General features: G+C 34.8%; 1 protein-coding gene across 2 annotated transcripts; it reads right to left on the minus strand.

The window, feature by feature from the left end:
* Window positions 1-688: 688 nt before the first annotated feature.
* Window positions 689-11,788, minus strand: LOC127859577 (uncharacterized). 2 transcript variants are annotated; one of them, XR_008039463.1, is made up of 8 exons: window positions 11,673-11,788; window positions 8,291-8,344; window positions 6,936-7,061; window positions 5,951-6,094; window positions 5,284-5,308; window positions 3,905-3,933; window positions 2,844-2,974; window positions 689-2,460 (listed from the first exon to the last, which is right to left on the minus strand). XR_008039463.1 is itself a non-coding variant. In XM_052397081.1 (6 exons), the coding sequence occupies exons 1-6, from the start codon at window positions 6,338-6,340 to the stop codon at window positions 2,281-2,283; spliced, it is 573 nt and encodes a 190-aa protein (XP_052253041.1). In that variant the 5' UTR covers window positions 6,341-6,397; the 3' UTR covers window positions 689-2,280. The 2 variants fall into 2 exon arrangements, 1 of the variants encoding a protein (XP_052253041.1); XM_052397081.1 differs by lacking the exons at window positions 6,936-7,061; window positions 8,291-8,344; window positions 11,673-11,788 and adding an exon at window positions 6,277-6,397.
* Between the last annotated feature and the right edge of the window lie 4,422 nt (window positions 11,789-16,210).

Raw genomic sequence — 16,210 nt, forward strand, 5'->3', positions numbered from 1 at the left:
TTAACAATAAGTTTCAATTAGATTCCGTTCTTTTTGTCATTAAAACAATTGTGTAAGTCATTCATTTTAAGAGCAAGCATTTCTGACTTGTAAGTGTCTGATAATACATAAAAAGCTTATAATTTCTTTCTTGCGTTAATAAAAATATTATTCACAATTTAAACTTGTATGTTTGAATTAAGTAAGGAAACAAAATAATTATAGATGCATTTTAAAGCAAGTAAATACAATCTCTTTATTTTAAACAGTTTGAAAATTAGAGTTGAGAAGAAGTAGTACCAGAAAATAAAGGAATAAAAGGTTCAATCGATTTAAAATAATAGTTCTTCCGTGACAGAAAACTATTTAATATGCATATTTATACAACGTAATGGCATACTTTTGATTTTATAACAAATACGAGTAATGAAGTAGGTAACGACATAAACTTGCTTGAAATGAATTTCGCAGAAGAAAACTCTTTTTGATAGATGGTACCATATAAATGTTAAATTATTTTGACGAACATCTGCCATATTAATATGTTGTTTTAAGATTGTGAGGATAAAATAATGACACTGAAATTGCATATACAATTTTACACGCTTTAAACACTTTTTGTATCGCCATATAATAACACAATTGCACATTTGTGAAAAAAATGTATACATTAAATAAAACATAAATACATAAAAAAGGCAAACTTGAAACTTTTTTATTTCTTTAATTCCAATTTGGTTGAAAGCCTCATTCATAATGCAAAGAAACATACAATATCAAATAATACAAAATAATTGGCACACAATAATAATGTTATTATTGCTTTAGTAAGGGGATGATATGTTACTTGTTATATTCAAAATGTGGTGTTTAAGAGAAACTTATGTTTATGTGTTCACTATTTGTCCAGTTTAACTTTCCGTAAGCCTTGAAATTTATTTCATGACCTTAAAAGTAAAACGCAATCTCGGGACTCCCCAGAACACTCAATAGCATGTGGATCTTAGAATTGTCAACACTCAAATAATAAGGCAAAGAGGTGTAATTTGTGGCACGTAACATCATAAAGTGCTCCTGAAATGTTTTTTTAGTCATGTCCCTTGAGTTAAATTTTTCCCTTTCTGTGGTTGTTTGGGCAACTATTTTTAATTGAATTTATATTTAGTTTGTGACCTTAGATTGCGGTCCTCTACAAAGATGGTTAATTCAAGTCTCTGAGTTCGAATCGTGCCACACCCAAACACACGTGACATCCAGAACCATCTTGAGAACCACCGCAAAAATATCAACTTTGTACTTACAAGCCAAACAAAACCTAATAGTTATAGATATACTATCAATGTATGTAAACAAAACACAAGAAAGCCATGCTCACTGGATTGCGCATAAATTCAACAAAAATACATATTTACATAACAAAAATATAATTAACATCCATAGCAAAAAAAACACAAAAAACAACAAGACATCAAATAAAAATGCAAACAAAATACACCTACGACAATTGCGGAACGTAATGAAATGGTTTTTTGCACCTGTCTGTTTACACCATTTGAAGTAATGGCTTAACGAATTGAACCTTTTAGAACGTTATGCCGAAGTAAGTTCAGTCTTAAACATACTGTATATTAACCATTATATAGAAAATAATTTCGTGTTGGTGTACAATCGATAAGAACAATCAATAAAATGATCAATGCTCAACTTTGTAAAATAAATATTAACAAGCAACATTATCCCTTTAAAATGTCAAGACGATTGCTTTATACATGATTGTAATTTTGAATTGTACGTCACATACACATGCTGAATCTTTTGACAGTCAATTCAAAAACAACGTTCAAGTACAACTAAAACAACAAGTAGTACGCAAGTATTTTTTTCTTAGGTTCATTACCATCTATGGCAAAACTAAGTACAAGGAAAAAAACAATACAAATACAGGAATATTATCAAAGAAATTCAACGAAATATCTTCATGTTTTAGATGCGCCACATTTTCATTTCTAGCTTTTCAGAAATCAATGCTACTTTACACATTTACACAGTCAACACATCGCTTAAAACTGCTGTACCGCTGAAAGATGTAAACAGGTACTTTAATTATCTTGGATTCCTTGGAGTCAATGTTTGTCATGTAGCAATTAAGACCTAATGCAAAACCTGTTATGATTGTTTATAAAGTAGAACTTCTGTCAACGTTTTGGCAGTGACGATCTAAGTACCCAATGCTACCTATACAAGCCATCGTTATAAGTTGTAGCTCATCAATAAAGTATGGAAACTTTAACAAATTATCCGCTACTCGTCTTGCTTATTCGCGTCCTGTAACGCAACAGTTCTCGCGAAGTCAATGCCTACATACTCCGTTGGCGTTCTTGGCCTTTCTGGGGTACCAGCAGGTTTTGAATCTATCGGCTTAGCCGTCAATGCTTCTTTGTCCAGATCAGCATATATGAGTTCGCCGGCTCCACGGGGTTTCTAAAATTGAGTTATGTTTTTTTTCCGTCATTTAAACGAAAATAATCTTTATCTCGTTAATAGTTTTTATTTCTGTTCTTAAAATCATGAACATTCTAAAGCGGAACTGCTATGCATTAATGTCCCTTGTGGTGTCGTGTTTCTTGCTTTTATGATAACAAGGTGAAGAACGTAATGCCGGTAATATAAGTCATAGGAGGTTTGGTAAGATGTTCATTTAAATATCAAGCAAAGCCGTTTTGCCTTATATTTCATGGAATGACTTACAGGCTTCTTTATGTAATGCTAGTGTAAAGGTATATACGTTTTCTATTATTCAAATGATAAAAAATCATCTATGTTATATACGATACATCTACGACATAATTATGTGCATACACTACCTCGAGTTGGAACTGGGTTTCCATTGGTATGTTTACAGAACGTGGGTATTGTTTTGTTTGAAGCGTCGAGAGTTTCTTGGGTTTGTTTACCACGGCGTATTGACACTCGGCCCCTTCAATTCTAGCGTAGCCTAACAATAACAGAGGTGCTAAGATCAGAGCTTGTCACTGCAAATTGCGAATACCCCGGTCACAAAAGCTATGTATATATAGCATCTTTTAACAACAAAAGTTTGTACAACCTGGTGCGGAGTCAGCTTAAATTATGGTTACTTAATTTTGTTGAAATCGGTGCGTTTCGTGATAAGTTCTGTGCTATGCGTTGGCCTTCATTTAACCGGTTTTTAATGGCAGCTCAAAGGTTGTGACCCCAGCTTAAATTTTTTTCTATGGTCAACGTTGTGTTTGATGTTTGATGTGTATCGTTAAGGAATTTGGAAAAAAGCCCGGAGGGTTTTGTTTTTTGTCCGCTCTATAGTTAAAATATTTTCAATCGTATCATCGTGAAATTCGGTAATAATTATTTGGTACATACTTTCTATGAAAAATCGATAACCAGTCAGATTACCTGAAGAACTTCACAACAATGGTCATTGACTGATACAAAGTGCTAAATTACAATCGTGTGTTTTCCGGTAAGTATTTTCGAGCACTAATGAAAAATGGCCTTGGGTAATCCAAAATTTGCAAAATTAATGTATAATATATTAGACCAAATCATATGGCTTTAAAGTCAAAATATGCAGCTCGTCAAACAAAATTTTAACAAACATATTTGTGTCGAGGGTAACTGCATGGGAAAGGTTAATGTGAATCAATTGGTTTTAAAATGGCGACACTACCAACTTCGCCACAAGCCAAAAAATCATCACAATACATGCATACTAAACGGACCTACTTGTAATCATATTTTAATTAATATGATAACACATTTTGATCGGAATAATTATTTTAAGAATTAACAGAGTTTGGATGCTAAGTAAAGAAATTGATTTTATAAACGTTCAATCACCATTCAAGAAAATTGATTTCAATATATGCAATTAACTTGAACTAATTACCTTCCTCTTGAGCCACTTGATCTTCGCGCCTGAGACACACAAAACGCATGTAAAAAATGAGATCACTTGTTCAATTGCATTAAAGTACCATAAACAAGCTTTCTGTGTAATTGCACTCATGAATCGCTGCTGAACGCGTGATAAGTGTACAGCTTCAATCAACTCCAGAACTGATGTTAATATTGTGTTTACAATGGGTTTGTCAACTTGTTAAATGCATGGTTTTGGTTTGAACTTATCAAAAGAAAATGACTAACATCTCAAATAAATTTAGATTTGTCATATGACCATACGCTGTTTTTACATAACAATACTGTTTATACATAGCGATGTTGTTTACATAGATAACAATTTTGTTTAAACGTAAAAATGTTCTTTATACAAAACAAGTCTGTTTATACATAACAAAACTGTATATAAATAACAATGCTGTTTATACATAACAATACTGTGTATACATACCAATGCTGTTTACACAAAAGCAACGCGGCTTTTACATGCCAATCTTGTTTATACATATTTGTTAAGTACTTTGTATTTTATAAATTGCTAATGAAAGAAATATAACGTTGTCCAAGTACATTTATTAAAGGGGCCTTTTCAAAGATTTTGGCATGTATTGAAGTTTGTCATTTAATGCTTTATATTGGTACATTTAAACATTGGACCTAAAATCTGCAGTAAAAAACTAAAACGAAAAATTGAGATTCTGAAACAACTTTTTTTAATTGTGTCAATTTTCCAAAACGTGTAAAGGCCCCTTTAAGACTTATACAATAAAAAATATATTTCAACATAATTCTGCAAGCTATGCAAAGACATGTTCATGCTTCATACAATTAATACAGAATTTAAATGAATTTTATCCGTGCACAAGGATTCTTCGTAAACAAATACATAATTTGAACAGCATAACACTTTGTGTTTTGTCATATTAAAAGCGAGATGTCTTCAGAAATGGAACGAGTCATTCGACTTTGATGAAGGAAATAATCTCATTACAAACGCGTTCGTCTCCCCTACAAACTTTGATAGATATTGAAAGATGATATATCAACAATAAGTAACTCTTTTAATAAAAGAATTTGTACAACTGTTTGATTAATATATAAAATAACGCTTAATGGAAACCAATGCAGATGTTTAACGTAAAGCACGTTTTAACAAATTCAATGTCTAAAGTCTACTTTTGAAGAGGGGCACGCTCATATTATGATTTACTCTCAGTCTTCCATGATATTATGGGGAGATTTTCTTGTAGTACCCAAACCATTCACAGAGACAAGATAAGTGCGCAAGGCATTGTCTAATGTTGAACGCAATCAAAAGCATATGAAGTAAAATGTCATTCATAATATCAAACACTCCCATACACTTACGGCGTATCTTGAAGTGGGACGTTTGCTAAACATTAAAAACTAATATGCTTAGCTTGGTCCAATTGTATTTATTGTATTTCAGGAAGGATATTTGTGATTATTTTAATGATGAGTTTAGTTGTTGACACATAGATTCATGATTAAACTATATAGCAACTTGCTGAAAAGTTTTCTAGCACGAAATTATTCATATGCACATATAACCTTTTAGCGATGTGTTAATACTTAGAAACAATGCTAAACGAAGTCAAAAAAATGAGCACAGCAAATTAAAATATATTTCTCACTAAAGCTGAATAAATGTTTCACATTCATGTAAGCATTGACTTTTTTTTTAATTATCGTTTTATATCGGTCGTTTAACGAACGTTAGTCGCATGCAAACATGTTTATATTCCAATGTATCCGAACTCTATATTGTTGTTTATTGACATACAGATAAAACATCGAATCATACATATGCAGTTAAACCAATTATAACAGCATTTTTCATTATTTAATGTTGTACAGTTTCATAGAACAGGCATACGAAGTATTGTTACTTATTTGTATTCATACACACACGTTCAAATGTTGATCTCACAACCCTGAGTAAATTAATATGTTTTTGTATTTTTGACACTATTGATAATTCATTTATTTTTCTCTATTTTAAACTACAACCTACCGACAGATCGGCGTTTACGCTTTACACATACCACGACAATCACGACTGCTATGATGATGATCACCGCAGACACTGCGCACGCAACAGCAATAATTACGTTTTGAAATCTGTCGTTTGCAGCACTTTGATTCAAGACACGTGCGTCTTCAAAAATAAACAAGAAATTCCAGTTATTGCTTTCATATTAAATATTTAAATAGAAAAGCGAACAATACTAAGATATACATTTCGCAAAATTGCGAATATTGACACGACACAATATCCCTTAAATATGAACTTTATACCACTTGAAATATGAAATCTTATTTAATCTGTATTCACGATACCTATGCTATCTGTATTTGCATCGTTAGAAATCGGTCGGCTTTTCGTGGTTTTAGACAATATCATTCTTGAGTTGCATTTGTTGTTTGTTTTTGTTTTCTTTCATATTTTTCATACGACGCCTTTAAAATCAACAGGACGAACCTTGATATCAACTACTCAATATCCATATATTAGCTATGAAGGGTGGATAAAAAACAAGTTTATTAAACAATACATCCAAAAGGCCAAAAGCCCAATTAGACATGGTTAAGATCGCCGCGGCGTTGTGGATATGGTGTCCGCCTAGCGATCGGGAGGTCACGGGTTCGATCCCGTCTGTGGGAGCGTTCTTTAGATCGTCCCAATAGACACCAAGGAAACCGACTCGAAAACGTTTTAAATAAGCTTAGGCTTGTTACGCAATCGAGCTTAAATAAATAGGTTTAAAAAAAAAATAAAAAAATGCATACATGTATTTTTTAAATACTAGGTTCTTTTATTAAAATGGATAACGTCATAATGCGTTAGGAACGTGAAGATATTGATAAAAGCTATAGTATATAACTTTTAAATGTTCACGTTAGCAATACGTTTTTCATTTCCACGATATAATTGAATTATTTGATTATTATATCAAGAGGATATATACAAGACTTGAACACCATCCCATGTCGAATACCGTTTTTTCCCTGTCCGGTGTTTGTAGTTGAGATAAAGTTTTCAGTTGTTTTTAAAGCGTCAGATGGTGGCGAAGTTGGAATAACGTGCTGTGTCGTTCAAAGGAGCTTCTGGGTAGTTGAAACGGCTACAATAAAACACGTTAAATGTGTTATTGAGGAACACAAAATGATACAAAGGTTGATTTTCCTTATATATTCACTGTTAGAATGTGATACTATTTTGAGCTAATCAGTGTTCTGTGAATTATAATAAAACTCATATGTAATAGAAACATATGTGTTTTAATCACGGATCAACCAATATTAGTTTAACTAAAAGATCTTTGCTTTGATTTGAGTTTTCTCTATCGGAGCCAAACATTACTTTCACATCAGCTTAATTACTATCACAGTAGTATTCCTTACTTGTGCGCATGTACTTAAGAAATCATGGATTTTTTTTAATGAGTCAGCCTAAATCCTATTGTTGTTGGTGTAAAAACAATGATGTTACATGTTTATAATTGAATAACATGTTTATAATTCAATTGAATGTGCTTGATTATTATAATTATAAATGAATACATTAACAAATATCAATAAAATGATTAACTGTGTCATTTTGGTACTGTTTGAAAGTGTCATTTTCACTTATAATTTTAATTAAAACAGCGAATAAAACATTATTGAAAAGATTATTCCAAGATTGACGTCTTATTTCATCTTAACAAAGTGTTGAACATTATATTGAACTGTATCGGTAGCTACAATTTTTAAGTAACAGCAATACAAAATGGATTTTTTTCTACCATAAGAAATCTTACTGCTCATAAATAGACACTGTTGTGCACGTTACACTGTTTTTATGCTCATTTGCAAATGTGCCTTTACTACACTTGAGTGTTTTATTCTGACTTTTTTCGACAAAGTGTATTAATGCATTTGAAACTATAATAAAAACATACTTAAAATGCACTGAAGCATACTTTTTTTTGGTAAAGCGTAGTTGTCGAGAGGGAAAATACTCTCTAACACACTGAAGTGAATAAATGCTTGAAAAATACAGAAACAATACCCTTTTTTCTGTTAAGTGTTTATTGTCAGCATTTTTAAGTGTATTAAATGCGCATTTTACGCATAAAAATACGATGAAAACATGGTTACATTGTATGTGCATTAAAAACACTTTCTTGTGTTTAAATACACAAGTGATACAGATACAGAAATCATCTTGTAATAGCTTAACAAGAATGAAATATTTCGCTAAACATATTAACGTAGTCTAAATTTAAGTTTAAATAGTTTTATGCAAACAAGTAACATTTTATTTGGATATAGTATGTAAATCTTCAATATAGTCTTCGTAAAATAATACCATTTATTCGCCGTGTGCTTTGTGTCGATGACGTTTGACTGCTTCTGGTGGTTTCTGAAAAATGAGTCGTCGAAACACTAAAACACTCGTGACCGCATGTTTTGGAGACTGTACTGAATCAGTCGGTTTACATATAAATAAATAATTATACATATATACAAATTCGACAACTAAAGAAATAATGAACATAATTAAGGTGCGTGAAGTTGGAACTGACATCGACAATCAATATTCGACATTCGAATATCCAGCAGGGACGAATGTTGAGCCAGCTATGACATCGACATTCGGCAAAAGTCTCGAATATTGAGCTGGAGCGAATGTCGAGCCAGCTCTGACATCGACATTCGGCACTAGTCCCGAACATCGAGATTGGGCGCATGTCGAGCTAGCTTTGACATCGACATTCGGCAGAAGTCACGGATATCGAGCTGGAGCGAATGTCGAGTCAACTCTGACATCGACATTCGGCAGAAGTCCCGAATATCGAGCAGGGGCGAATGTCGAGCCAGCTCTGACATCGACATTCGGCATTTGTCCCGAATATCGAGCTGGAGCGAATGTCGAGCCAGATCTTACATCGACATTCGGCAAAAGTCACGAATATCGAGCAGGACCGAATGTCGTGCCAGCTCTGACATCGACATTCGGCACTAGTCCCGACTATCGAGCTGGGGCGAAATTCGAGCCAGCTTTGACATCGACATTTGGCAATAGTCCCGAATATCGAGATGGGATGAATGTCGAGCCAGCTCTGGCATCGACATTAGGCAGAAGTCCCGAATATCGAGCCGGGACGAATGTCGAGCCAGCTCTGAAATCGACATTCGGCAAATGTCCCGATAATCGAGCTGAGGCGATTGTCGAGCCAGCTCTGACATCGGCATTCGGCACTAGTCCCGAATATCGAGCTGGAGCGAATGTCGAGCAAGCTCTAACATCGATTCGGCAGAAGTCGCGAATATCGAGCTGGGGAAAATGTCGAGCCAGCTCTGATATCGACATTCGGTAAAAGTCCCGAATATCGAACTGCAGCGAATGTCGCGCCAGCTCTGACATCGAAATTTCGGCACTAGTCCCGATTATCAAGCTGGGCCGAATGTCGAGCCAGCTCTGACATCGACATTCGGCACTTGTCCCGAATATCGAGCTGGGGCGAATGTCGAGCAAGCTCTGACATCGACATTCGGCAAAAGTCGCGAATATCGAGCTGGGGCAAATGTCGAGCAAGCTGTAACATCGATTCGGCAGAAGTCGCGAATATCGAGCTGGGGAAAATGTCGAGCCAGCTCTGACATCGACATTCTGCAAAAGTCCCGAATATCAAGCTGGGGCAAATGTCGTGCCAGCTCTGACATCGACATTCCGCACTAGTCCCGAATATCGAGCAGAGGCGCGTTTCGAGCCAGCTCTGACATCGACATTCGGCACTAGTCCCAATTATCGAGCTGCGGCGAATGTGGTCCAGTCGAAAGTAGTGCATATCACTAAAGAGTTACCTTTCGCTTCCAAAATTAAGACCATTCATCATCGTCCGCTTTAGTTTTCATGTTTATTTATAAAATCGTACATCTATCTGCAACATTTTAGTGCATTTACTGAGAATCGGGACTTTGGTCGAAATATGAGTGTTTTACGCCAGTTATTGACGGATGCCTGTATTTAAGTAATATGTTATATCGTTTTTATTGCAATTTTCGACAGAGGACATTATTATCTTCAAACTAATACCAGACTTTTTTTTTTTTTTTATTCAATATTATACATACAATGTATACATGTATATGATCATACAACATAGTGATTGTACAAAGCAATAAAGTTCAGACATGTTATACAAGATATGCTAATATATATAAAAAAAAATTAGAGAGAAAAGAAAAAAAACAGTAGAGGAATAGTTATGAATAATACCAGACTTGCATCATCTGAAATAACGGAAATGCTCGAAAAAAACAAACTGCATCGAATCATTGCCGTTTTATAATGGGACACTTTGGGAATTGTAATTCGTGGTATCTAACCTTCATGTTTCATAAGAATAGAAATTGTTATCTGAATTTTATTAGACAATTTCGATAGATTTGGGTGTTATTAAAACATAAGAGCCTTTTAGTGTGTATTTAGTCGAACTGAATCGGATCACAACCTTTTTATTGCCTATATACAAGAAACAGTTTGGAACACATAGTGTACCGTTGATGTACACGCAGTATTAAGGATGTGGATAGCTTACTAAAATTACTTTGGTATGGGCAGAATTGTTGCATTTATTGCATAACGACAGAGGTTAGCGTATTTTAAACTGTTTTAAGTATTGGTTTTTATATTAATATATTGGTGCTTAAATAGCGGGAAGCTCATGTTGAATCAAATATTCAGGCTTCATCAAAACAGTTTCCTGAACATGTGATCTGGATTTAAAATGACCTGTCTGAAGATATATGTGCCCGTTTGTGATGCATTGCCAACTCATGGATATTTGCTTTGTTTTGATGTTAAATATGTGCTAACAAAACAGTCGTTCTGTATGTATCTTGTATAAATTATTACAAGCGTGCATGAAAAATATGTTGTAATGCAGAGTGATGTAAACTCACTGATGAAGTAACGCGCATTCTGAGTTGTTTAACCTTTCTGTGCTTTTTTTTCTTACAAAAACAAATTCCCTAATACCATTTAAAAGGTATATATTTGTATTGTATATAAATGTATATATTAACATGTTGCTAAATATTTTCAATTAAAATAAGATTTAGAAATTAAAATGTCGATGTTAGAGCTGACTCGACATTCGCCCCAGCTCGATATTCGGGACTAGTGCCGAATGTCGATGTCAGAGCTGGCTCGACATTCGCCTCAGCTCGATATTCGGGACTATTGCCGAATGTCGATGTCAGAGCTGGCTCAACATTCGCCACAGTTGATACCAGTTTACCCGGAAGTTCAGGTACATATGTACTTGTTCATTTCAATTGAGCAGAGGCCGCCATTGAGACATGGGCTAGGTGAACAATCATCGATGTCGGACAAGATAAAATGTGCATCTGCTGTTTTTGGGCCACTAAAACAACTTACGAACTTATATGCTTACTACATGAAATGAGCAATATATGTGCATTTTAAACTGCCATGCACGTTTTAGTTTTATCAAAATTCTTTGTTGAATAGGATATGCCGCATTATTTTAGGAAGAAAAAAACTACATTACAAGGATTTTATGACATGTTTTATTATCAAACTATCAACAATTTTATGTACAATACGTCGACATACACGATGAGCGCGACGGCAACTTTTGTTTTCTGTCTCAACAGAAATGAGCGAGCTACAAACAAATGATTTGTACATTTCATAGCGAGCTTGATAAATTAACACTTACCTGTTTGACAGTTTCTTCCGGTGTAGCCCGCTACACACGTGCACGTGTAGTTGTTGATACTTTGCGCGCACGTGGCTCCGTTCTGACACGGCTTGGGAGAACATTCATTGATGTCTAAAAATGAACAACATATGTGAAAAGTAATTAAAACAATATTATGAGACTAAAGTAATAACGCCTAATACCGATTATAAAACATGACTTACTTGTAAGTAACAAGATTACACAGCTCAATATTCGGGACTAATGCCGAATGTCGATGTAATAACTGGCTCGACATTCGCCCCAACTCGATATTTGGGACTTTTGCCGAATGTCGATGTCAGAGCTGGCTCGATATTCGCCCAAGCTCGATATTCTGGACTTTTGCTCGATATCCGGGACTAGTGCCGAATGTCAAAGTCAGAGCAGTTTCGACATTCGCCCCAGCTCGATATTCGGTACTTTTGTCGAATGTCGATGCCAGAGCTGGCTTGACATTCGCCCAAGCTCGATATTCGGGACTTTTGCTGAATGTGGATTTCAGAGCTTGCTCGTCGTTCGCTCCAGCTCGATATTCGGGACTAGTGCCGAATGACGATGTCAGAGCTGACTCGACATTTTCCCCTGCTCGATATCGGGACTGTTGCCGAATGATGATGTTAAATTCGATCAAACGATTAACTGTTAAATAACTCGACCATTTGGACATGTACAAATAAGACCGTATTTTTACACTACCTAGGCTATTGTATGCAATTCGACCGAGGTCGTCAGAGGCACTTCAAAATATCTGTTCATGTTGCTATCACTTTTTTTTCATTAGCAACACAGGCTGACTAGTATGTTAACATGCATGTGATTTAACTCCAAGTAACCTTCATTCAACTTTTCTGTACGTTCAAGTCTTTGGAGCGTTAAATAAAGGTAAACATTGACACAAAAAATTAATTTGATGCCATCAAATGTTTGTTCATTCATCCAGAAAACGAAAACAATCAATATTGTTCTTACCTTGAACATAAAGCCTTGCAGTATCAGTCAACGTTAGGTCGTCGATAGTCATTGAGCACACAACCATCTTCATATGATCAACGTCCTGAACGGTATATTCAACGCTGTATTTGCCTTTTAAATAGCGGTGTGCCCGGAGTGTTTTATTATTTATCGTTATATTAACTGACCATGCAGTATCATAAGATATGGAACAACTGATCGGTGTTTGCCTGTTTCTATTGCCATCGATGTTTTCTCTCATCTGAACTATTAAACAGCCTTGGAAGCCGTCGATATCCTTCCGCGGTCCAAGTGTTGGGGGTTCTGATAATAAAACATATGTACATTTTTACGTTTTTAAATTATACACGTTATATGGTTTTGTATTATTTTCTATCATATTTTTTGTTTAATAATAAACACTCATATCATCCAAACTGGTGGAAAGATGCTTTCTAATGCGCTTTGTCAAGTACTTTAATACCAACAAGAGCCACTAACTTGCAACATAATGAAAAATAAACTTTTACAAGAAGCGAACTTACCCAAGTCGCTATCATATGAAACAAGTCAATGCGATGGGTTATTACTTGTACATGTTTTGTTTATCAAACATTTATTAACATTTTAAGTATCATTGAATTCGTACTATATGTCCAGCAAAATATACAGGACATAGTTTAAATTTTAGTATTTATGGCAGTAATTGATGATAGTAAACATTTTTTTCAATTAAGCTTTCAATATAAGTTTAATGCCATTCGCCCAGTTCTTCTTAGTAAAAACACAGTAAACTATATTATTAACTGATTTCAGAATTTGGAAAAGTACCAGAATTTTTTTAAAATTATCGACCCATGATAATATAGATTCTTATATCTTATATTCAAATGGCTGTATGACCAATATCAATTGGTAATTAAGCTTTCCATTAAAACCAATCGAAATCTAATTTTCCATTGCACCCCAGCCAGTAGGTGCTAATTAATAACCCGAACATGAAGAAGAAATGTGCACTGTATACCATCAATAATTATGAAATAGTGATATAATAATATCAGAAGTAATTAAAGGCCGGTATCTCAATGAAACATATTTTAACCGGACGTCTTGTTAGTAAGCACATTTACACCATTAATGACGTGAATGTCACTTAATTCCAAGCAGTAGTTTCTGATAAGTGTAAAAGGAAAACGAACCGAGTTTTTCGGAGTCTACTTCTGTTTGCAATCACAACGTAGTTATTACGAAATAGTTGATAATTTCGCTGTGCATTATTATTATTTGGCAGAACCAGAATTTTATTCTAAATAATCAAAATATAACGTTATGGAAGGTTTCGATAAAATTTCTAGTCTAATAACTATACAATGATATAAATACATAATTAATCAGAAACAACAAACCTTGCAATTCAAACTCGATGTTATCAGAGTAACAATTGTCATATTTGACAAAATAAACTCTGCGAAGGTCAGCTGTTCTGTTGTGAAGCAGTATAAATGTAATTCGAGCGTTTCATTACTGTAGTGGTGATGGTTATATGTTAATGTGTGGTTGTATGCATCTATTAATTGAGGAGAAGCTTTCTTATCTGCAGCAGGGCTGAATGTTATTGTCGAATTCCTTCCATAAAACAGAAGGTCAGGGGTTTTAACTTTAAGATAACCGCAATAGTTTTCAACTCTTGATTTTGTATACGCATCTGAAACAAACAGATATAATTGTTAAGACTGTCTATGGCTGGTAGATAAAATAACTTTTGTCCAACAATTAGTGATAGTTGATAGTAAAACCAAATGGTTCTTTTATTTATTTATTGCTCAAACTTATTCTGTGTTACAATTGTGAAAATTCCAACAACGAACTTAACACGTTAATTTCACTTAAACTTAAAATTTCCACTTGATCGGAAAAACTTATTCTAAAAAAAAATGTGTTGTATATCATTCAAAACTATATGTCACGCTCGTTTTTGTTTTCTTGTACATTGCTGTTTTGTTGCTGTATTTCCTTTTTGGTGTAAAATGAATCACTTTTACACACACAGTAAAACACACAAATGCATGCATAAATGCAAGCACTCACGCTATCTCGAACACAAACGAATTACCTTTTTTTTAAATAGCTTTCAACATGTTTGGTTGTTGTACCTTATGTTTTTTCTACTATGTTTAATGTTGTATTGTTTGTTAATATTTTTTTCTTTGTTTCTTTATGTGTATTATATATTTCACAAGATACCGGGACATACACGCACGCTTACACGCGCACACACAAAAACACACACGCGCACACACACGCATACACACAAACGCATGAACGCACCCACACAGACACACAGACACACACACACGCACGCACGCACGCACACACACACACTCATGCGCGACAGTGAGCATATACTTGTTAACAATCACATTTCATCAACAAGAAGGCGTACAAACTACACATGTTTATTTTTTTGGTGAAAAATTAATCAGTTTTACACACACACACACAGTAAAACACACCAATGCATGGCTACATGCAAGCAACCACGCTCTCTTGAATACAAACAAATTACCAATTTTATTCTTTTTGTTCAAAAGAATTTTAAACATGTTTGGTTGTTGTATCTTATGTATTTTCCACTATGTTTAATGCAGTTCTGTTGTTTTTTTCTTTGTCCCTTTAGATGTTTTATATATTTTCACAAAACAACGGGACATATACGCGCGCCTACACACGCACAAAAATCACACACACGCACACTCACGCACACACACACGCCCGCGCACACAAACACCCACACGCACACACGCACACACACACGCACACCCGCACACACACATACACACACGCATGAACGTACACACACACACACACGCGCGCATGAATGTACACACACACACGCACGCACGCACGCACGCACGCACGCACGCACGCACGCGCACACACACACACACACACACACACACACACACACACACACACACACACACACACACACACACACACACACACACACACACACACACACACACACACACACACACACACACACACACACACACACACACATGCACGAACTTGCGCATATACTTATTAACAATCACATTATATCAACGAGCGTACAAACTAAACATATGTATTACTTGAGATTACGGCATTGGAAACAAAAACACGTACAGTTTAAATACGCAAACGCCACGCAAACATTGTTGTTGTTTTTGCATGCCAGGGTTTTTTGTGTTTGTTCTGTGTGCTGCTTTTCTTTCTCTTAAGCATTTTTTCACTTGTTTAATGATAGTGTTTGTTACACATTTTTATATTTTTTTTGGCGGAACCCTTTCTTCCTTTTTGTCATTGTAAACAGTTTTTTTATCATGTGTACCCGTTGCTTTTCGGGGTGTAAACATAACTTTTTTTTCTGCTCATTTTTGTTTCCATATTTTGTTTGTATGTAGAGACATATCTTATCTTACAATAGAAACTAACTGGAGATGTTTTAAATTTGAAACTAACTGGACAAGCACACACAAATCATCATTTACATCACCCTCCTTTAAATGATTAAATTA

This window comes from Dreissena polymorpha, chromosome 15 (genome assembly GCF_020536995.1).
Source record: "Dreissena polymorpha isolate Duluth1 chromosome 15, UMN_Dpol_1.0, whole genome shotgun sequence".
In the NCBI taxonomy this organism is placed as follows: Eukaryota; Metazoa; Mollusca; class Bivalvia; order Myida; family Dreissenidae; genus Dreissena; species Dreissena polymorpha.